Below are 24,316 nucleotides of genomic sequence, written 5' to 3'. Positions count from 1 at the left end.
AATAAGAGGTACTAGTTCAAAAGACGTCGCATTTCAAGAGTACAGTTCAGGTGCGCCCCGAATGTACCATATAGTGCACGTGCATGACCTAAACCACTGGTTGCGTTCAGGCGTGTCTTTTGGGCGTTTCCACTCTTCGTTGTATTTAATCCTCGATGTCCATTTTTCCAGTTTCATAAAATCACCAAATTAGTGTGACGCTGGCATAAACAACATGTTCATCAGCTGTCAATAACATGGTCATCGTTCTTTCATGACATTCAACGCACACATGAAATTGTACGTACGCTTCTGTGACTATTGAAGAAAGAATGACAACTTGACCGAATGCACGGATTCTCACAAAAAAACGGGTTGTTTTTCCCAGTCACATGTGACTCGAATACTCATCCCTAGCTATCTCCGGGGGCGGTCGACGCAGTGATATAACTGAAATACTGTCCCAATCGACAACTCATTCACAGATAAGTGAAAACCTTCCACCGTCACTCGCTGTATAAACTTGAAAGCAACAACACTTCTTCGTGGCAACATAAAATAGTTTATTGAAAACAAGATTGCACTATCCACTGTTTTTCTACAAAGTGATATAAATATAAATATACATGAATGCTTTCAATGAGGATCGTGACCACTGGCCCTTCCGTGAATTTAACGACACTATTGTCTTTCCGTGACTTACAAAATATCCACTCGAGAATAACCCCAACTATAACTTGTCCTTCCGTGACAAACCAAGCGGTCACTAGTGTCCTTCCTTCTCTGGCAAACTATTACTGTTCTTCCCTGACAACGACGTAGTGGTGAACGCCAGCTTTTTTCGACCAGTTTTGGCGGCAAAGTTGGCCTCCACAATCCTGGTTCCGTGAGGTTGTCGGGGCCTACAGTTGCCGTCCTGGGCGATGGGGTTCCCGTGAATATCCTTCATCTCCCGTAACCTGTTCATCTGTAGACCAGCATGATGTATACATGAAACAGTATTGATGATAGATATTGATTGCATGTACTGATTACAGGTATTGATTGTAGAGTTATCTGGGACTGACTGTTGGATTGGCATTCTAGAAGTTGGTTAGTGAATACGAAAACGAACAACTTAATGGATAACAACTTCTGATTTATTGCATATATATAACCACGTTTCGATGTTGATTCTTTTACCCTATCAAGCTGGAGTTGTAGGTGGATAACGGCGTCAGAACCTTCAACGAAACGTCGCTATATGCAATAAACTGACGGAGGTGGTTGGTTGGTTGGTTTGTTGTTTAACGCCGCACTCAGCAATATTCCAGCTATATGACGGCGGTCTGTAAATAATCAAGTCTGGACCAGACAATCCAGTGATTGATATCATGAGCATCGATCCACGCAATTGGGATACGATGACATGCATCAACCAAGTCAGCGAGCCTGACCACCCGATCCCGTTAGTCGCCTCTTACGACAAGCATGGTCACCTTTTACGGCAAGCATGGGTTGCTGAAGACCTATTCTACCCCGGATCTTCACGGGTCTTGACGGGGAGGGAGCCGCAGGCAGACACAAATGGGTACACTACTATTCACATAGTTTTAAATGATTTACAGGGATGGTTACACAGGTTATAAGTGCAATACCCAAATGTCAAGAAAAAGGTGGGTAGAAATGTTACAATCCCCTCCAATACATTTGGATAATTATCCAATCAAAATTAACCCCGGGTCAAAATACCCAAACAGCTTATCTATAGCACTGTAAGACAAATTGGAGAAAAAATATATTTTGAACAACATTATGTTTTTCTTAATTTCTGATATTCAGCGGTGTTTTAATGTAACGGTTGTATTCGTGGCATTGCATTCAATGTCACAATGTAGAACGAAGCAAAATGGACTCTTCCTCCGTTTCATGTTTGTTGGTTTCTTCAAGGCCATAACATCAATTATTGCTACATCATCATAAATTTGGAAGGTCTTTAATTCCAATTTGGGAATTTTTACTGACATTTGCTGCAGGCGTGGGTCCGAATATCAGCCTCTGAACAGGCACAGATAAATCCCATAACATCCCTCTCGCCGTGATATTGCTTGAATATTGCTAGAAGCGGCGTAAAACCATCCTCACTCATTATGATCAGAACTTGTACTATATATGTTTGTTTTTTTAATGCCGCAATCAACAATATGGCGGTCTGTAAATAATCAAGTCTGAACCAGACAATCCAGTGATTGATATCATGAAAATCGATCTACGCATTTAGGATACGATTGCATGCATCAACAAAGTCAACGAGCTTGACCGCCCGATCCCGTTAGTCGACTTTGATGACTGACAATCTTGGGTTGCTGAAGATCAATTCTAGCCCGGATCTTCACAGGGCACTCCGATACTTCTATATATGGAGGTGTCCACAGAGATGTATTTTGTAACGTATTAAAACCACTCAGATTTTAAACCACTCTTCCAATCAAGAATGCCTATGATTGTTTTATTAAATAATTTAACCTTGAAGTCATTGTATGTGAAAATGAAAAGAAATGGTCTTAATATCAACTCACGTCGACATCCGGAATGGACATCGGTGTTGCCATGACGATCCACGTGACCGACTCTTCGCAACCTGGCGTGGTCAGGGAACCTGGATAGGTGTAGAATTCGCATCGTTCTGGCAGGAATTCGCTCGGGTTGATGGTCAAAGCGAGCGAGGCATCTGGAACATACGGAATAAACGCACATCAATTAACAAAATATGGAACCATAACGTTATGCGACACCGACGCCCGTGTCCTTCCGTCATTCAAAACCTAGATCCCCACTAGCCCATGACTGTCGCAAGCTGACGATGGAAGATACAACGTATGACCGTAATGAGTGAGTGAGTATGGTTTTACGACGCTTTTAGCAATATTCCAGCAATTCCACTACGGGGGACACCAGAAATGGGCTTCACACATTGTACACATGTCGGGAATCGAACCCGGGTCTTCGGCGTGATGAGCGAACGCTTTAACCACTAGGCTACCCGACCGCCCCTTGACCGTAATGAATGGCGGTCACCATACTCCGTAGCTACGTTTACCATATTCAGTCATGTTCGTTTAATATAGGTATTCTTATGTGTCAGCGCTCGAAGCTACGGGTCGTCCTGTAAGAAAAGCATGCCCTTGTGCAATGTAGCTAAATATCCAGAACGTAAAAAAAATAAAATAAAACAAAATGGCGGCTCCATCGAAATTAACATCCGTTTTTGTTTTCGATTTTGAATTCGAAGTTCACTTTGATGAAATAAAGTATGCGTGTTTAAGGAAGAGATTGGTAGATCTATATAGATTTAAAAAAAACAAAACGATTTGTAGCGCTTTAAAGCCCACACATCACCTAAGCAGATTTTCCCGTAGCCACCAGCAGTGACATATGGAAATACCTTTTTTTGAAATTGGAACGAGGTTTTTCTTGGCCTTACAGATTATCTCAGGCCGACGTAATATGGCTGATCATCTTCGTTTATCCAGGCATTTATATGTCAATTCTATTATGGTAAATACCCTGGCTCATCGCAACCATAGTTTCATTGGGAGAAATGGCCTCACATATCCATATCCATCTCTATCCATCAATGGGAGATTTGACTGGACGTCAACTTTTAGCTCCTTGTAAGTCGGATCAGACTCCAAACGAAGCTGGTTGAGCCAGGACCAGACAATCTAGTGATTGACATAATGAGCATCGATCCACGCGATAGGAATTGATGACATGCATCAACCAAGTCAGCGAGCCTGACCACCCGATCCCGTTAGTCGCCTGTTTCGACAAGCATAGTCGCCTTTTACGGCAAGCATGGGTTGCTGAAGACCTATTCTACCCCGGATTTTCACGGGTCAATGGGCCCAGGAAAATTGTATTGCAAGCATGGCGAAAACCTAAACTGGAATGATACACCCCAGAACATCAAACAGTGGCCCTTCGTATCCTGATAATGAAAACCAAGATGGCCGCCAATCTGATCACGTTTTGCACTTACGGGCAGAGTGCGTCTCTTCCGTCTCCACCAACAGCTCCTCGACATGCATTGGGGCAGGTCGACCCAGGTCCTGCAAATACAGACTTACTTAAATACTTATCACACAGTGCCTGTATGTCATATCTGTATTCCTAACGTAAACGTCGTGACAACTGACATGAATATTTCGACGATCTGCCAGAGAGTGAGACCTACCACTGTTCTAAATCATATCAGGCCTTTTTTCTTTTATTGTTTTTAAAAAGAAGTACGTGTTACGTAAATGTGCTTTCGCCCAGGGTAGCAGAAATATCAGACTTAGTATGCATAATTTAGCGAGTCAGAATTACTTTAGCAATAGGTTAATCCTTTTAAGAGTATGCGTTACAAAAAAGGTTACTGCATCAGATTAAAATTTGCGCATGCTTTGGTAGCACCGTACCTTGAGGAAAACAGCGATGACAGCGAGGCCATCCGGCTGCTTCACCGCTGCGCTGAAGTTGCCGTATTTACTGTTGTAGTGGACAAGGTGGAACTGAAATTATATAATATTAAATAAACATTCTCATGTAATTTCTCAATGTATTATGGGGATATATCCAGAGCTGATAAACTTAAGGGAAAATATAGCTGCGGTGACGGAATACCCTCATCCGGTCCTCGTTAATATCATTTTTTCTATGGGTCAATACTGTTGCCATGGCTACGGATCGTCCCTGAAGAAACACCTGCCAATGTGCCCTGTAGGACTGATAAAATATCTGAAATATTTATGCAATGATCTCTTCTTTTATCACCGCTAAATACAAAAGTTATTTCATGGGACCTCTTCTAGTTTTCGATCTAATATCGTAAGTTGAGGTTCACTTTCGATGAAATAAACATTTCGTGATTGATTATTCTCTAGCGTTGAAGTTAGTTTTTATTGACTTGGGCGGAAGTAACGTGATATGCGCACATGGATGCGCAGTCTGACACTTACCTCTCCAGAGTAGAACTGTTTGTCCACCGTATGCTCTGATCCTGTCCGGCTGTCCTTCTGGAAGTGAAGATGTATTTGTTCCAGCAGGTACCTGTCATGTTCATGATGAGGGACCCCCGTCAGTACCGGCCTCTGCTGATCCGCAAACGAAAACACTGGCACGTGACCTGAATGAGAATGTTTCCAACAATGAAGTACTCTTCCACTCACCGTTTTTGCGAAATAAAGATGTCTGTGCTTATTTGTTAACGCCATAGTCAGCAATATTCCAGCTATACGACGGCGGCCCGTAAATATTCGAATCTGAACAAGACAATCAGTGATTGATAGCATGAGCACTGATACACACCGTCGGGGTACAGTCACACAAAAGTTACCGAACCTGACCACCCGACCAATGATCCACGTCACTCGTCAGTTGTGACCAGCAATAGGGTTCTGGTCAACTGTACCGACTAATGCAACTGAAAAAGGTAATTTAAAAAGATATCTGTTACTTCTACTTTAGCCTTATTTTTTCAACCTGAACCAGGCCGAATTCATGTTAAACCGCCTCGGTAGTTCGCTCCCGGCTATGTCATACCAAAAGACGTTAAAAGATGGTACTTTTTGTTGCCCTGACCGACGCATGGCATTAAGGGGATAAAACAAGGACTGATTCAGTACTGAGTCACTATACTGTGTCCATGTTAAAACTGCCGCATGTTATCTCACGGGGCTAGCACATTATAACCGACATTAGTCCGGACACCCAATACACACAGACATAATACAAAATGTAAGCACAAAAAGAATAATGCAAAGCGATTATGAAACGTGTTATAAATATACCCCTGAGTCACGAGGATGAAAAAAATATCGCCTTACCATTGTTGGTGAGTTTCCCAGGAATCGTCCTGCTTAAGTGGTCGTAATGTATGTGCATGGTTTCATTGATGGAGGTACTTGCGGTGTCGATGTTTATTGGGGACTGTCGATCTCCCGCACACGAAGACCAGATCCGAAACCAGTTGATGGGTCCTGTAAATAATGATCATGTAACCGAGTTTCTGATTGCCATTCTAAAATGAAAACACGGATTGCGCACAATTTAACTTTCTAATTATCTGCGTACAAGTGAGTGAAGCAGTTGAACACGCATATCGGATTTCTGTACCTCGAAAACGAATGCTATCGGGCAGTTCGTGTGCAAAAACATAAAGCCGCGCTTTTAAATTGTGGTAGATACGTTATACACGCTGTCGTTTCTGAGCGCCATGGTATTTAGGCCCAAATGGGAGCACCATCGAAGTAATATTTGTGTTCTTACTTGTTTTTTGTGTGTTAAAAAATGAACTTTACTAACCCAGGTGGTAAAGAAACGAAGTCAAAACCTTTTTGAAAGTTGACATTTGATTCGTAGGAATCTACGCATCTTTCGTTTTGATTGGTTAAAGTTCGCTCAGGATTCACTTTCACAGAAACAATATCTCAATTTCTCACACCCGAATTTAAGCATCGAATCAATGCATATTTTATCTATTGTCATGGTCGCAATGGCGCATTAATACATAGCACAACGGTAATGAGTGACTTCAACCGTCTTACTGTTGACTACTCATACGCAGTGTGACCCTTCACAAAATAGTTCCGCCACATCCGTGGATTATCAAGGCAATAATGATAATGCAAACTAAACAAGATCTAAGAACATCTATAACGCTCTAAAACCATGGCGTGTCGACACAGAGGTAGGTGAATTCGACCGAAACAGAGTAACGTACAACTTGGGGTAGTACCAGTTATCTCAAATGGGTTTCTACCTCACATGTGTGTTAAAATAACATGTCAACGCCAGTCTCAACTATCCACCGAAACAGATTCCGCTGGGCGTAAAAATCAATCTTGCGGCGACTATTATTTGATGGATCACTGGGGGCACCAGGTGTTCACGAAAAGAGTTGAGTTGAGTTGGGTTTAACGCCGCTTTCAACAGTATTCCAGTCATATCACGGCGTGTCAGCTTAATGTGGGAGGAAAGCCCGAAGTGATGCAGGTCTCAGACGTTTACCACTTTGGTGAAACCCACGATTGCGGGAATGGTGCTGACACACCTAGAAACATAATCGGGGCGAACCGGGTTTCAAACCCACAATCATATGTTTCTGGCGTGCCCAAGGGACGCAACTCTGCACAGCGAATCGCGGCGCCTAAGACGACTGGGCCACCCGTGCCCCCTGACTAAAAGAAAGAAACGTCCACACATATTGATAACATTCACTGTTACTTACCGTAACGGCGGAAGGAGTTGTAACTAAAGTGAGGATGCGCACCGGAATCCACAATCGCTGCAAAACACTGACAAATGAAAAAATATAAACATCCAACTGCCAAAAGTTTATAATGAGCCATTTGGATATCTTTCCTAGTCTTACTGGTGGGAGCCTGACAGCAGCTTTGTCGTTACAAGGAGGACGTACATATATATGTAGTCGCGGCATGCCCCCAGGCTTCAGATATGCCGGAACCGTCATGGAGTGAACACGTTTCCTGCTCTGTCGAAATGATTCACACTTTTTTGGCAAGCGTTATGTGACAAGTTCAACATTCATGAATAAATTAATAGTGGTTGCTAAAAGGTTCTTCGAAAATAACTACTGCCCAGAAGCCATGTCGGATCATGTTTTGTGGAAAAACATGAGAAATATGTGTTTGTAATAAGAGTATCCATATTGCCATCCGCAGGGGACTCTAGACCTGTCAGTCAGTGACGCATGAAAGTGATTGAGAGGTTGAAATGAAACTGAAAAAATATTGCACTTCCCAAGCGAAGGTGAATAAAACCAGGACTTTGATTAGGTTTTACGTATAAAATGACATGTTTGTCTCATCTTGCGACCTGACAAACCTTTTTAAGTCACAAGATGAGATGAATATGTTATGTGATACGAAAAGACAAATGTTCTTTCTATAGTGTATGCTCTAACTGACCAGGGGGGCTCAGGTAGCCTCGTGGTTAAAGCGTTCGCTCGTCACGACGAAGACCCGGGCTCGATTTCCGACATGGGTACAATGTGTGAAGCTCATTTCTGGTGTCCCTCTGCCGTGATATTGCTGGAATATTGCTAAAAGCGGCGTAAAACCATACTCACTCACTCTAACTGACCAGAGTGCCCAGAATGACTTTTTTCCCGACATAAAAGGTCGATTTTATAGTTTGAGCCAATTGTAATATTTCCGGGCACTTTCATCTTCGCGAGGCAAGGGAGTTAACTGATTATAAAAGTTTAGTCTCCACCCTTGCCAAACTAGGATGGAACTTCTGGGCTCGATCGTAGTGTCCCCAGTGGCTATTACGAGTTATGTCCCTTCTATGTCCCTCCTATTGACAAATCAGATTCCACCTCTCATATCACTTGCATTTTCTTCAAACAAAATGGCGGCGCCCATGTCATGACGATGTGATCGATAATCAAGATGTATATTGCGAAGTGCATCAAATCATGTGATCATCTTGATTAAAAACATGAAAAGATTTGAAAAATATATGTGACTCTAGTGTGGAAACGGGACTTTTACAGTCAGTTATCTCCCTTGTCTCGGGGAGATGGCCACTTTGTATTAAACATTGCATCAGCGAAATGACTGATTATGGTTCTACGCCTCTATGCAGTATTCCAGCCATATCACGACTAGGATTAAAGAATTAGCTGCATGATTCGAGCCCATCGGGGAAATCGAATTCCGGTCTTCAGCCTGACCTCTGGGCTATCCCCCATTCCAAACTCGGTGAAACAAGTACACTCCCAGGGGCGGAGCCAGGATTTAAAAAAGGGGGTCCCGCTTAGGCAATTTGACATAATGACGGTCTCCGATGACATAATGATGGCTCTCAAATGACATAATGACCGCTCTCCAATGACATAATGACTGTCTCCACTGACATAATGACCTGGCTCCACTGACATAATGATGGTCTCCGATGACATAATGACCGCTCTCCAATGACATAATGATGGTCTCCGATGACATAATTACCGTCACTGATGCCACAATGACCGCTCTCCGATGCCATAATGACCGTCTCCGCTGACATAATGACCAGGCTCCACTGACAAAAAGATGGTCTCCAATGACATAATGACAGCGCTCCGATGTCAAAATGACCGGTCTCCGATGACTTAATGACGGTCTACGATGACATAATGACGGTCTCTGATGACACAATGCCCGCTCTATGATGACGTAATGACTGGGCTCAACTGAGATAATGATGGTCTCCGATGACATAATGACCGCTCTCCAATGATAAAATGACCGGTATACAATGCCATAATGACCACTCTCCGATGATATAATGACCGGTCTCCAATGACATAATTACTGGGCTTCACTGACATAATGACTGGTCTCCGATGATTCAATGATCGGTCTTCGATGATACAATAATCGGTATAAGATCATAAAATGATCGTATCTTCAAGATACAATGGTGGGTCCCAGCCAATCTGTTTGATGTAGGGCACACCGCGAGCCTTGTGACACTTCCTAAAAAAAACAAATATTTGATAAATGAATAACAAGAAAAACACAACTGACGCATGTGTTAATTTAACATTTCCTGGAAGGTTTCTGAAAATTAATGACGCTTTTTCTTGACGAAGTTTAATGCATTTGACGTAGCTCTCGGGAAACAAAGACCTCCGTGAGTCATGCCGACACACATATTTATAACTGGTGTCATAACAAAACCATCTGCCGAAAGCCTGACGTTAAAGGGCAAGTTCACACGGAAAGGAACCATTTTTTCTTGTACTTTTTCCACATTAAAAGTGTTAACATAGAAGTGTCATAGACAAAAATATAAAAACATCATATTTAATTAACATATTTTTTGCACTAAAACGATTCATATTTTTCACATTTACCAAGTGTTCTATTTCCATAACAAAAACACCATGGCTTATGCCCCTTGCAATATGACGTCATTGGTGCCAATTGATAAACATTATGACGTCATCATGCTTTGTTAGAGCCGCTTCACGTGGTGTAGGTACAGTTTTGTGATTCTAGCTTCTCAGATGCCAGCCAGAATTGTGTTATGCTGAGACACCACTGCGCCGGAGTGTGTCGTAGACCATGTTGTTTTACCGCAAACTGGTCCTTGATATCTTTTGCGTTGAGAATAGACAGGGACCCAGTTGAATTGGCACCAATTACGTCATAATCTAAGGGGGATAACTCAGGCCTATTTCGCTCGTAAAACGAAGGCCTCATAACGGCATATCACTTTCACACTATTGTGAGCTTCCTACTTTCACTGTGAAAAAAAATGAGTGTTTATTTTCAAACACAGATACAAACTAATTCTAAAATTGCGTTTTGTTTAGAAAAAGAAAGAAAGTGATTTTTGCGTGTACACTTCCCCTTTAACACTCTGCAACTCCTGCCCAGCTCACGTTGCCCTGGTGATCTGTCACACATCACATGACTGGTATATGTTCATATCTCCCAGCTGAACAAAACTGCGTCACAAAATATACTTTATTATATTGTTAAAAATTAGCACAACACGACGATGGAATTCTGCTTGGCGTAAAATAAAAAGTAAATGTTTATTATAAAGGCCGAAAAACAAGAAGAAAAATGGACCACAATCAAATTTGTTGAGCGGCGTTTTTTCAGCGTTTTTAGACTGGACTCGAGCTGGTTCCACTAGACATAGACATACGTATAACAAAGTCAACAACGGATAATAATTGAATATTTACTCCCAATTTCATCAAAATCACTCGTAATGTTTTACCTCGATAACATTGCTCACTGAATGTTGAGTGAATATTCTTATTCTATATATTATTTATTGTCATCTCGCGAAAGAAAATGAAGAAGAAAGTATGAGTCCCTTCTCTCTGTGTACCTTCATTAAAGTCAGTCTATTGTTCAGATGACGTAATTTTATAAATATGTGACGTCAGAACAATGGAAGGCGTGTGTGATATTTTCAGTCTCGCCCTCATATTGTATAATATATAGATTTTTGTAATGTGAAGTTTACACGTCCATTGGTAAAGAGGTCGGTCACATGACACAAAATAGACGTAATCGTGTACTTGAAAAGACGTAAACACTGACGGACTACTTCCACACTCCTGGGAAGTCCCTAACACGAATACACATAGAAGCGTTGTTTCTGATTGTTTAGAGCCTTTTGTCTTCAACTCATCATTTGAGCATACATTGAGAAACGTCAGAGAGTTTGACTGCATGATCGTTCACGAATATCCTCGCTACGACCCATCCTAATGAACAAAACGAAGAATTGCACATCCATACTATCGTAGTGTCGACTCGATCTTTGTCTAGACTGATCTACAGCAATCTATGGATATGCCGTCGTATATATTTGACACATATCTAAAATCACTTTTCAATGATCGGCCAATTGATCAATTATGACCAACACATGTAAACTCCACAGGTTCATTAACAACTTCGGAAATCTCTTCCGTCACGTTTATCGTGTCGGCCATTTTGACGTCTTGTACGTGATGTAAATGTATGTCACAAATGTCACTGTGACTGACTTACTGAGGGAGTTCTTAAACACACCTTTCCGACCCATTGATGATAATATTTAAATACATATGTTGTAAACTATAACACTTTAAAACAGATGTTCCATTAGGACATGTTGAGCAAACATACGCTCACGTCACGTCACCTCTCTTTTTGAAGAACTATTTTATTCCGCGATACAGCTTGTCCATCAATCTGTGAAGGTTCATACTCCAATGAGTGAGTGAGTTGGGTTTAACGCCGCTTTTAACAGTATTCCAGTCATATCACGGCGTGTCAGCTTAATGTGGGAGGAAAACCCGAAGTTATGCAGGTCTCAGACGTTTACCACTTTGGTGAAACCCATGAGCACGGGTATGGTGCTGACAAACCTAGAAACATAATTGGGGCGAACCGGGATTCAAACCCACAATCATAGGATTTTGGCGTGCCCATGGGACGCAACTCTGCACAGCGAATCGCGGCGCCTTGGACGACTGGGCCCCCCGTGTCCCCCATATTCCAATGAACTCACACAAAGTGAAAGTCAATTCTTAAATGAGCTCACAGAAAGTGAAAATAAATTCTTAAGTTAATTTTACAGGCGTTTATTGGTTAAAGGACAACGGTTCAGTCATGTTGTTGCATCAATTGGGAAGTGCAATCTGGAGTTCTTAAATAAGTTATCCACTAATAATGTCAGTTGTTCAATTCTTCCTGAGGAGTACATTATGATTTACATATCCTAAAGGAATCATTTGATTTATTCAATTTCTTTTCCAACAAAACTGATAAAATGTTAAAAAATTTCATAAACTATGTACAAAATATATACATATATCACACATGTCATTGCGTCTAAATGGCTATATTTTGTTTCACATCAAGTTTGCTATCCCTCACATAGACCTTGCATGTATAGCAACGAACCTGATGAAAACAATGCCCTACATCCAAGTCATTCCTTATTAGGAAGTGTTGTCTCTTATTATTATGTTTAACAATTGATAATTGTGGAGCAGTGTGTTCAGACAATTGTTTACACTCCCTGCAAGTAGGCAAAACACGTTACTTTGAAAACAGTGAGGTTAGCTCAAACGGTAGACGGCACAGTAATGATGATTCACTCACGATTCAGCTTATTTATTGTCAAACGAATAGCAGACAGATTCCCGTGATAGGATTCAAACAGGGGATACGAACACAGGAGATCACTGTTCATTACCTGTTAAGAACATCAGTATAAGTCTGGTGATTGTAAACTCCGATTGAATAACTGTCCCCCTTGGTTTTCGTGACATTGTTATTTGTTTTATGGACATCACAGTAATACTAAAAGTACTATTTATTTGTAAAGGTCCAGCGCCATCAGCGGAGGTGGGTACTGCGCATGTCCGAGTCTGCCGAACTGTTGGTTGATTCTTTGGAACCGACCAATCAGCTCCTTGTTCCGTCGTTTCTCCTCTTCCAGCTGTTTCTCAATGGCGTCCCTCTCAGCGACCAGAGTCTCCTTCTCGTGCTCCACTTCCGGGAACTTCAGCTGCAGTCGCGACAAGATCATGTTCCGCTCCTTGGCCAAATCCTTCAGCTTCTTCACTAGAAACCAACACATATAACAAAGTATACTTTGAATGTATTTAACAAAGAAATATGTCTTCTTGTAAAGGGTTCTTTATATGTCGAAAAGGCGTTTAAAAGTGAGTGAGTTTGATTTAACGCCGCTTTAGACATTATTTCAGTCATATCACGGCGTGTCAGCCATTCGTGATTGTAAGTCACGGAAAGACACAAGTGGCCATTTTGTTAGTCACGGAAAGACACAAGTGGCCATTTTGTTAGTCACGGAAAGACAATAGTGTCGTTAGAGTTCCGGAAGACCAGTGGTCACGATCCTCATTGAGAGCATTCATATATATTTATATTTATATTAGTTGGTAGAAACACAGTGGATAGTGCAATCTTGTTTTCATTAAACTATTTTATGTTGTCACAAAGAAGTGCTGTTGCTTTGTGCCTGTTTTTACAGTAAGTGACGGTGGAAGGGTCTCACGTGTCTGTGTGTGGGTTTACCGTCGCTTAGGACAGTATTTCAGTTATATCACGGCGTCAGCCTGTCTTGAGGAATGCAGGTCTAAGGCGTTTACCCCTGTGGTGAAACCCACGAGCACCGGTATATGGTGTTGACAGACCTAGAGTCATAATCAGGTCGCACCAGGACTCAAACCCACGAACATATAGGTGTTCTGGTACCCATGAAGAATGCTATACTCTGAACAGTGAATCGCTGTTTACACGACTGTGCCATCTGTACCCCCTAGTCTTTCCGCCGAATCCTTATCGCCGAAATTGTCTTATAACATCTTCCTGAGACTATAAAAGTCCAGTTTCCACCCTTGCCGAACTAGGCTGGTATTATGGAGTTACATTTTGGCTGGACTAACGAAATTGAAATCCGGTTCGTAAACTGTCATGCAGATTTCGGTCGATTGCAGGATTTGCAAAGCATGTGCACCGCTAACTCGTTGTCAGCAGATATTTTCCAAATCTTTTCATGTTTTTAATCAAGGTGCTCACGTGAATTGATGCACTTTGCGATGTAAGACCCGTTTTATCACAATATAGATCTTGTTTATCGATCAGATCGTCCTCACTCGGCGCCACCATTTTGTGTGAAGCAAACGCAAGTGATACGAGAGGCTGAACCTGATTGGTCCATAGGAGAGACATAGAAAGGACATAACTGGTAATAGCCACTAGTGGCGCTACGATCGAGCCCAGTAATTCCAGCCGAGTTCGGCAAGGGTGGAAACTGGACTTTTTAAAGTCAGTTAACTCTCTTGCCTCGGGAAGATGTCTTATCACGGCACCAGGCATGTTTCGTGTTGCGTAATATAAATACATTGTCAAAGATTGGTAGGGATTTCTAATGTATTACGAAAAGCTGTTCTCACAGAATCGACCCTCCCACCTGTAGAAAAGAGGTTTGTCAGGTGAACTGAATTCTCCATTTCGATTAGATTTTCTTTTGATATTCCTTCTTCCCTCATGCATTCATTCGTTTTTCAGCTTTTCACCCTCCGTCCCTCCATTCATACATTATGTTCCCCCGTGAATTCGAAACAAACACAACGGGTAAGAGATGTTTCTCAAAAACCAATGCTGGTTTTTAGCGGCGACCAAATGGATCGGATGGCCGGGCTACGTGACTTGGTTGTCTTGGTGTGTCATCGTACCCCGACGCCTTGGATCATTGCTCATGATATCAATCACTGGATTCACTGGTGCAGAGTCGTTTATTTTCAGGTCGCCGTCATATAGAGTCCGGCGTTAAGCAACACATCATACAAACAGACACTCTAATCCTCGATAAGACAACTTACCTCTTGAACTATACTTCTTTCTCATCTGGAGAATGTGTCGTCGCGCCCTCCTCGTCTCGGTGGCGTGGTAGTTCCTGACGGTGTCTGCCTGGCGGTTGAAGTCGGTGTCGTGGGTCTGGACGCCGATGCAGCGCTTCGTGTTGTCGAGGGGCACCCCAGGCAACGGGCCGTCGTTGGCGTAGTACAGTAGACGCACCGTCCATTCCAGCAGGCGTTGACGGTGGTAGTACACTGGCGGTATAGCGAGGAGGGTCATTTACACACGCAACACGTTACTGTGACTAGATGGTCGCTGTATAACAGAAACATTGCCGATGCGACGTAAACTTTGAAGCAACTCACTAAAACAAGGAACGGATACTCAACAATCAAATTTCTTTCATAGTCGACTGAAAATTTGTATCGTAATCCTAAATATCGGCAGGACTTTGTTAAAGTATGGGAGTTACCAGTATGACTTTCTTAGTGCTAAGGGCCCCGTTCCACAAAGTCATCTTAGCGCTACGATTGTCTTAAGTCTATGTTAAAGTATGGGAGTTACGGCATTCCTAGCGCTATGGTCGCTTTGCAATCTCATTAAAACCAGATCTTAGTTCTCGCTATCTCTAAACAAAGGTCTGAGGACATCCCATTACGGGTCACGTCAGAACGAACTTTCATCCGACCAGTCAAAGCGTCGCTTACCAGATCATGAAAGTGACAGTCGGAATGTGTTTTCTCATCATGCAAACTAGAAAACGTTAACAGGGTGTATTCCGAACGACAGTTACGGCCTGTACGACTGATTCCGTAAAAAAATTATCGTCTATCTCTCGTTTCCGTAGGATAAACATTTGAACGGAAGATGTGTTGCACAGTACATGGGAAGCACTGCCGTACAATCACAACCATATATTAGACCTTCCGGAATGTTCATGTGTTCAGTTTTCAAAATTTTAATCGAGAACTGTGTCAACATATTTTTCAAGCCTAGTCTGAAATGGAAGTCGCAAGGTTGAAACGAGTGCCGTAAAGCTCGAGAAAGCTGCTTTCCAATTGGCTGATGTCGACTTCTTGTTAGTCATTTCAGTGGTCGGTCAGTTCGTGAAAGGTCGTTCTGACGTGACCCGTAATGGGATGACCTCAGATCTTTGTTTAGCGCGGCAGCGAGAACTTAGATCTGATTTTAATGAGATTGGTCGCTTTGAGAAAACGGGGCCCTGTGCAAGCGGGCTCCGGTCAGTAGTAAATACACGGTAAATAGAGCGGTGTTCAGTGTAAAACTCGTTATATAGCGCCCGTTGAGTAACAAGTAACCATCTAGCGTTGTTCAGTCTAAAACTTGATATATAGGGCCCGTTGAGTGACAAGTAACCATAGAGCGATGTTCAGTGTATAAGTCGATATATAGCGCCCGTTGAGTAACAAGTAACCATATATAGCGTTGTTCAGTGTAAAACTCGATATATAGCAACAACATATATGTAACAAGTAATCATACAGCGCTATTTAGTGTATAACTCGAGGGACAATAGTTCCTCACATTTGGCAGCTCCCAGGAGACAGAGGACAAATGTCGTCATGTAGAAGGCGTTCACGGCGACATCCTGCAATCACGATGTGTGGACATTAGAGTAAACGTCAAGATTCAATGGAGAAAATGAACAACTCGACACATTCAATTTTATATCTGCACTGTTTGGTAAAAAAGTGAGAATTGTTTCTATGGTACCTACCTGGGTTTTTAACCAAGGGTAGGTAACTCTAACCTGGTTTTCCAAAAACTACACAGGTCGAATGCAATTTTAACATAACTCTACTAACTTTAAGTAAACGCCGCGGTGCTACTATATCGGAGATGTCATGCAAGCTCGCTGGTTAAAAAAAGAAGACAATAATAATACTAAGCCGCTTCGGGCCCACTTGAACGCTAAGGCTAATATAAGGTGAGGTGAAATGGGGCTTAGAGTCGCGTCCAAGATTATTGCACTTATATAGCGACGTGCATGCACATGTGTGTGTGTGTGTGTGTGTGTGTGTGTGTGTGTGTGTGTGTGTGTGTGTGTGTGTGTGTGTGGCTGCTTGTACTAGTCTGGACTGATGCCGATTTATAGTGCTAGCTCACCGAGATACCATGCCGCAGTTTAACATGAATACCCCACTCAGACACAGTGTATTGACTCCGAGCCGACCAGTCCTTGCTTTAGCCCCTTAATGCCGAGCGCCAGACAGGGTAACAACAAGTACCATCTTTTAACGTCTTTTGGTATGACGCGGCCGGGGATCGAAACACGGACCTTCCGCTCTCCGGGTGGACGCTCTACCACTAGACCACGGAGGCGGTCAAGACTAGTATAAAGTAATAGAGTTAAGGTATGGGAGTTACGATGGCATTAGAGCTAGGATAGCTGACTGGACATTGCAATATACATGTCATATTCAGTTAAACACCGTTGTGACGACATAAACACTTCGAGTTATCCGAGGTTCGAGACAACCGAAAATGATAAACAAATATGGAATACGCAGGGACCAAGCTTTTACTTAGAGATAACTATAAGTTCGACACAGCAAAATTCGACCCAACGGTGTTTGACTGTTCGTACCTGCAGCACGTGGTTGACATCTACCCCAACGTGCAGGGCGTGACAGAACAACACCATGTACGGCACCATCAGTAGCGCCAACAACACCACCGGGTTGGGCCTGGAGAGAGGTCGGACGGGTTGGCCGTTTGAATCGTCAGAGTAATCGCCCCTGGAACAATGTGATATTCAATATTAAGTCGTGAAATAATTTCTAAATTACGTCACATGGTATTGTTACATGTGTGTGCACTTTCTGATACACTTAACAGGGACTTTTTCATCCCTTGGCTTCATTACTGTTCTCTTTAAGTTGAGTACCATTATATCAAAATTTACGCCCAGGGCTTAAAAAACGAAAATATGACAGGAAGAATGAATATCCCACGTGGAATGAAAAAATACTCACAAATGGAATGAGAGAGCAACACTTTAACAAAAATCAAAAACAAGTTCAAAATTGAATTGACACCTGTTAAAAATAACGATATCACAGTCATGCATGTTTTCCATATGTATTTATAATGTCACACTGAATATGTAGAATATCACCTGCGTTAAGGGTCCAGTGTGCCTTGTAAACGTGGAAACATCTAACATGCCTTAAGGTGCAATATTGGTGCAAATTGACCAAATATAGCGTGTTAAAGCGTGCTAAAACACATGTTAAAGAATTCTAGTATTCGGTATGAGAGATCAATCAAATCATTCAATATAATTTAACCCCATGGGCTTAAATCGTTTTTTCCGTTCTTAGCCACATGGGCGAAATAACGAGGGGATTAAATACGCGCAGTTCAGGTAGGACGCTGGTTGGTTGGTTCGTTGTTTAACGCCCCACTCAGCAATATTCCAGCTATATGACAGCGGTCTATAAATAATCGAGTCTGGACCAGACAATCCAGTGATTGATATCATGAGCAGCGATCCATGCAATTGGGATCGATGACGTGCATCAACCAAGTCAGCGAGCCTGACCACCCGATCCCGTTAATCGCCTCTTACTACAAGCATAGTCGCCTTTTACGGTAAGCATGGGTTGCTGAAGACCTATTCTACCCCGGATCTTCACGGGTAAGGCTTGTTGACCCGGTACATGGGCGCTTCCTCTTCTCAAACATGTATATGGGATGAAACGAATGTGGAGGGGAAACCCCTATAAGGTTGGGTAGCCTAGTGGTTAAAGCGTTCGCTCGTCATACCGGGTTCGATTCCAATGGGTATAATGTGGCGAAGTCCTTTTCTTTCCCCGCCGTGATATTGCTGGTAAAAGAGGCGTAAATCAATATTCAGTGTAAACACCACAAAGCCTCGTCAAACAAGGTGTCTTGATCTTTGTATCCGTTCTGAATGTTTGATTTTAATTTTTTAGTCTTAAAATTTTACTTCTTGGTTAATTTGTCATGTTGATGATGTGGGGGGACGAAAGTGACAGGTTTGGTGATTGATGTACTTCGTGTGTCGTGGGATGAGCTGAAATAGACTTATATGGCAATACTCCAGTTTGGTAAAACAGTGCAGCGGCTTGTGTTATTCGGTGCAGTGAAGCAGGTGTACATGATACGTCACACTGTCAGTGTTTTCTTTAATTTAGGACAGCCACCGTGGCCTAGTGGTAGAGTGTCCGCCCGAAAAGCGGAAGGTCCGTGGTTCTACCCCTGCCGCGTCATACCAAAAGACGTTAAAAGATGGTACTTGTTGTTACCCTGTCTGTCGCTCGGCATTAAGGGGCTAAACCAAGGACTGGTCGGCTCGGAGTCAGTATACTGTGTCTGAGTGGGGTATCCATGTTAAACTGCATCATGGTATCTCAGTAAGCTAGCACTATAAATCGGCATCAGTCCAGACTAGTACATGCAGCCACACACAAACACACACGTACATGCACGTCGCTATATAAGTGCAATAATCTTGGACGCGACGTTAAACTCCATTTCACCTCAACTTTCTTTAATATATTTTGTTAACGTGTTTTCTTATCATAACATATACAAAACATAAAATCAACATTAATAATTCTAGTCTCGTCCGACAGCTTCAAATTCATAGCGTTAGATTTGTGACGATAAGAAAGGCTTGACACACTGTAAACATGTGTGGATTCGAACCCGGCCCTTTGACGTGAAGAGGGAACGCTTTAACCACTAGGCTACCCCACCACGCCTGTCTATTTAGAAAGCATTAACTTTCCAGATCCCTGTGCTGTTTGACATGACAGTCAAGATTGGGAAACAGCACATCCTGTTCAGTGGATCCTCTCCAGAAATACATAATTTGTAACTATCATCGTAAACATATTAATTGAAAATGTATTTACAAAATGAATAAAACCTAAAAAGAATATTAGGCCACACCCACTGTTTCCTGGTTGGCTGATAACAGAGTATGCGGAGGTTTGTTACATTCTTGAGGTTATCGGTTGTTGTCTCCACTTTTTTATGTTAATGATTAAATAAACACTCTCTGAAATTGTTAATATTGACGTATTTATTTATAAAAATCGATTTATATTATTTTGCATTCATTGATTTACAAGCTTGCACACTATGCACACCAGTTTTAATGTTCATACCTCCATAAACGCAAAAAAAGCAAATGAAGTTTGAATTTTTAAAATAGTTCCTCCCTAGTTCCTTACCAGCTTTCATCGTAGTCGTTGTGGCCACCGCCGTCTCTCACTGACGACTGTGATATGACATCTGTAGCGTCATGGAATGATAAGTTACTGCATTCGGAATCATGGCTGTGGCCTACCGCAACATCCATCACGCTCACGTTACTCTGAGTTTATTACGATTAATGTTTATGGTGAGTATCGACATTCTTCATCGACAAAACGTTGCATATGACGGAGTGAAACCCAGTGACGTCATGCATAACAAATGACGTCATAATGCGATGTCGTCACAATATCCTCGAATAAATGTTACAGTATCCCTGTTACACTGTCAGAAACTTTAAAGTCCATTTTGACCAGGTTTTTTGATAATGTAACATGCCGTCAAAAGCTTTGTCAAACTTTGATGCACTTTAATGTAATCAGACTGCAAGAAACATCAAGAAATTGAAATCCCCAGTCGTGTGTCCTGCTTTCGAATGTACGACCTCACTGTTTCCAAGAAGAAACCTGGAAACGTAATAGATAGTTGACATGGGGAAGAGTATTGTAGGCACTAAGCTGATGCCTCCTCTGCAGCCAATCCCGGGACCAAGTATTCCATTGCCGACCCCGACGCTGTCTTCCCGACGTGACAAAACACAAAATACATATAACAGCTAAACTTTCTTTATCTTGGCAAGAAAGATTCCCGCATTTGATGGCCTGTCAAAGACTTTGATCTGTGTAAACCGCCCAACTTTGACCAGAATAACCTAGTCAAAGTGTTTTTTACAAAGTTTTTGATAAATGATTTTGATAGTGTAACGGTGGCATAATACAAATAGGGGTTCGGGTACGCATTCGTAACTGCACATGGGGTAGGTGACCGACCATTTGGTATTCTGTACGGGATTAAGTGGTGTAGGGGTTTGAGTTAGTTGGTGGTGTGATTTTGTATGGAAACTAGCTATTTTTTCAGTTACAACTGGAAAACCAGATATGATTTTAGTTAGAACTAAGAGACCAAATATATTTTGAAAAAATAATGTATTTTTTGTGGCTGACAATCTCTTCTTTTTTTTAAAACAATCCCCAGAATATCAAATGGTCGGTCCCTGTACATTGTTTGTTTTAAGATTTGCGCTACAGAATATTCGGCTCACGTCTATCCTACTGGTATTATAAGTCCAGTGCCAGGATATATTTTTTCAAATGTTTAAATTTCCGCGCATCGGTAACTCTGTCATGATCTCTTTCCCAGAATTAAGTACCGCCTCCGTGGTCTAGAGGTAGAGCGTCCGCCCGGAGAGCGACCCAATTTCACCTCACCTCACCCAGAATTAAGTGCGGCCAACCTCGTGAACGATACGCCACATCCTACACAATCTAATCAACAAAATCCATCATGTTTATCATCTAAACTGTCGGGGGAAAAGTATACACCCATATTTGGTAGTGGCTAAAACTGAAACAAACCAGAAATGGTTATTCGATGGTGATGTATTTGATAAGGGTATCACAGCTGCGTTTTGGACGTAAGTTTGCGTGTTTCGGCGACTACTTTCAGTCTAGTTACGTTTAGATAACGTTTGTAATGCATTGGTCAAATCCATTTTTAAGTATGTACTTTCTTTTACCTGGCATGTTTCATTTTTGAATAGTCAATACGTAGTCAATAGATAAACACATGTTTAACTTTTATTACATAAATTCATATGCGTAGCTATGTGTATTGTAAGGTGGCCCATAAGGGACATGGTGTCTGTTTTTCAATATTTTGATGTTTCACTTTTATCGTAACCTTTTGCAAATTAACACAATTTGTCATACAAATATGTGATAAATCATGTATAAAAACAACCGAAATCATGGAAAATGTACTTTCAAGTAGCTATTGAATCGCTGAAATGTGAAGCGAAAATGTCAAAAACTAAAATGAAAATGTCAAAAACAAAAATGAAAATGTCAAAAACAAAAACGGAAATGTCAAAAACTAAAATGAAAATGTCAAACACTAAAATGAAAACATAGAAAACTTGACATTTTCATTTTAGTTTTTGACCTTTTCGTTTTTGTTTTTGACATTTTCATTTTAGTTTTTGACATTTTCGGTTCACTTTTCAGCGATTCAATATCTTCTTTATACATGATTTATCACATATTTGTATGACAAATCGTGGTAATTTACCCAAAGGTTACGATAACAGTAAGTGAAATATCCAAATATTGAAAAAAAATATTGAAAAGACTCCATGTCCCTTATTGGCCACCGTAGTATTGCAATGCATACAATATGAATATCGCTTTTAAAATATTCCTGTAAAACCTTCTTCTTTGACGTCAAAATGGACGTAGCTCGGCTGCAGGGATTAAGCGGCGAATGCAAGCCAACTATTTTCTTATGTTTTACGTCTTTTATAACGACATATTTTCAAACACAAAAGGCTAGACAATGAATGATATTGTACCCATTCACCTGATCTTGACGTCTAATAAAATATTTAATTTAATATATTGTAGAGGAGTGCCGTCACGTGGTTTTGACGTCACTCCAGTCGTCTTGTGAATATCAAAGACAGCAGAAGTGTTGAATATTCCTATCTACTGTTCTTTCTGCAGAGTCACCAAGGTGCTTTTACCAGCTACATAGGCTACCAGTAGACGATGAATCTCTCAGAATGGTGTAACGTAGGTAATTTTCAAATTTTAACTTTCTGACAACATTTTGACACTATATTCCGAGGAGCCAAAGAAACTATACCAGTCAGTTGATTTTATCATATGCTTGATCTTCAAATGAAATCATCTTAAGCTAGCGATGTTAAATCCAAACAATGAGTGAGTGAGTGAGCATGGTTTTACGCCGCTTTTAGCAATATTCCAGCAAAATCACGGTGGGGGACACCAGAAATGGGCTTCACACATTGTACCCATGTCGGGAGTCGAACCCGGGTCTTCGGCGTGACGAGCGAACGCTTTAACCACTAGGCTACCCGACCGTCCCCCAAACAATTAACTGTACTGGTGCTCAGCCAAAACTCAAAGAATCCTTCTACATGGTTGTATTCATAAATTAAAAGAAAAAGCCCCACATAATACACAACTGGTGACGGGTATCTCAGGAATCTTATCTGTCAAAATTAATAAATTTGCTTTTTTTCTGCACAAATTTACATTTCAAACATGGTAGGGGTCATGTGGTTGCAAATACATTTTGAACCAATGTATTTTTGTACAACATTGGACCCGTGAAGATTCCGGGGTAGAATTGTACGTCATATGCTTTCACATGCGTATACATATGCAGATACCCGTGAGAATCCGAGGTAGAAAAGGTCTTCAACAACCCATGCTTCCCTTAAAAGGTGACTATGCTTGTCGTAAAAGGCGACTAACGGGATCGGGTGGTCAGGCTCGCTGACTTGGTTGATGCATGTCATTGATCCCAATTGCGTGGATCGATGCTCATGATATTAATCACTGGATTGTCTGCTCCAGACTCGATTATTTACAGACCGCCGTCATATAGCTGAAATATTGCCGAGTGCGGCGTTAATCAACAAACAAACAAACCAGTTGTACAAAATTACAGGCACAGATTTCATTTTACTAACTGTAGTAGGAAAAAGTGATGGTAAAATAGACATCATTAAATTTAACACCAGTTATTTCAATTTTCAATGACATAAAAAAACAAACTTGCTAAACTGTCTTTTGCCTCTCAGTTTGATATGGTATTAAATCAGGATGGCGTATATTGTTGTCTACAATATGACAGTAATTCACGTGAGACATGAGAGTATGTAATTACTAATTATCTGACCCGTGAAGATCCGGCGTAGAGTTGATCTTCAGCAACCCATGCTGGTCAGGCTTGCTGACTTGGTTGAAGCATGTCATCGTATTCAAATTGCGTGGATCGATGCTCATGATATCATGCGTGTTTATGTCTTGCCACAATATTCTATCTAGATAATATTGTTCGTATTATTTTGTTTCCCTCCAATTAAATAACAAAGAAATCTATACAGACGTGGCATTCATCCTATTGAAAAGAGTTATTGAGAAGGCCTGATTAGAGACTAAGTAAATTTTGCACAGTTTACATACGTCAACTTTTTTACCATTCAATTCTTAATTTCACGGGGAAGGCAATGATGCACGCGTTTTTGTGCATGTAGACAAATTTGTAAGATGTTGTTGATCGTTGTTCATGATATTGATACCTGGATTGTCTATTTGCAGGCTACCGTCATATAACTGGAATTTTGCAAC

At 41.4% G+C, this 24,316-nt stretch overlaps 2 protein-coding genes across 2 annotated transcripts; both read right to left on the bottom strand.

Annotated features, from left to right (window-relative positions):
- Positions 1-745: 745 nt before the first annotated feature.
- Positions 746-7,352, bottom strand: LOC139464616 (carbonic anhydrase 2-like). Its single transcript, XM_071246142.1, has 7 exons — positions 7,232-7,352; positions 5,829-5,981; positions 4,962-5,128; positions 4,422-4,514; positions 4,001-4,070; positions 2,538-2,689; positions 746-946 (listed from the first exon to the last, which is right to left on the bottom strand). The coding sequence occupies exons 1-7, from the start codon at positions 7,350-7,352 to the stop codon at positions 746-748; spliced, it is 957 nt and encodes a 318-aa protein (XP_071102243.1).
- Positions 7,353-12,843: 5,491 nt separating this feature from the next.
- Positions 12,844-20,208, bottom strand: LOC139464826 (uncharacterized). The gene is made up of 5 exons (XM_071246350.1): positions 20,081-20,208; positions 17,464-17,614; positions 16,401-16,464; positions 14,879-15,109; positions 12,844-13,094 (listed from the first exon to the last, which is right to left on the bottom strand). The coding sequence occupies exons 1-5, from the start codon at positions 20,206-20,208 to the stop codon at positions 12,844-12,846; spliced, it is 825 nt and encodes a 274-aa protein (XP_071102451.1).
- Positions 20,209-24,316: the final 4,108 nt, after the last annotated feature.

This window comes from Haliotis cracherodii, unplaced genomic scaffold (assembly GCF_022045235.1).
Source record: "Haliotis cracherodii isolate W230 unplaced genomic scaffold, xgHalCrac1.p SCAF_17, whole genome shotgun sequence".
NCBI classification, from domain to species: domain Eukaryota; kingdom Metazoa; phylum Mollusca; class Gastropoda; order Lepetellida; family Haliotidae; genus Haliotis; species Haliotis cracherodii.
This window is presented reverse-complemented; position numbering and strand designations above follow the sequence as displayed.

Bases quoted from the DNA above. Each gene is read 5' to 3' on its own strand.
- LOC139464616 (XM_071246142.1), bottom strand. From the start codon at position 7,352: ATGGCTCATTATAAACTTTTGGCAGTTGGATGTTTATATTTTTTCATT. The intron at 4,071-4,421 runs GTACGGTGCTAC...CTGTATTTGCAG, and splicing joins TCATCGCTGTTTTCCTCAAG to GACCTGGGTCGACCTGCCCC. The intron at 947-2,537 runs GTGAGTTGATAT...GCTGGTCTACAG, and splicing joins TGTCCATTCCGGATGTCGAC to ATGAACAGGTTACGGGAGAT.
- LOC139464826 (XM_071246350.1), bottom strand. From the start codon at position 20,208: ATGGATGTTGCGGTAGGCCACAGCCATGATTCCGAATGCAGTAACTTA. The intron at 16,465-17,463 runs GTACGAACAGTC...TCGTGATTGCAG, and splicing joins ATGTCAACCACGTGCTGCAG to GATGTCGCCGTGAACGCCTT. The intron at 13,095-14,878 runs GTAAGTTGTCTT...GTTGGTTTCTAG, and splicing joins AAAGAAGTATAGTTCAAGAG to TGAAGAAGCTGAAGGATTTG.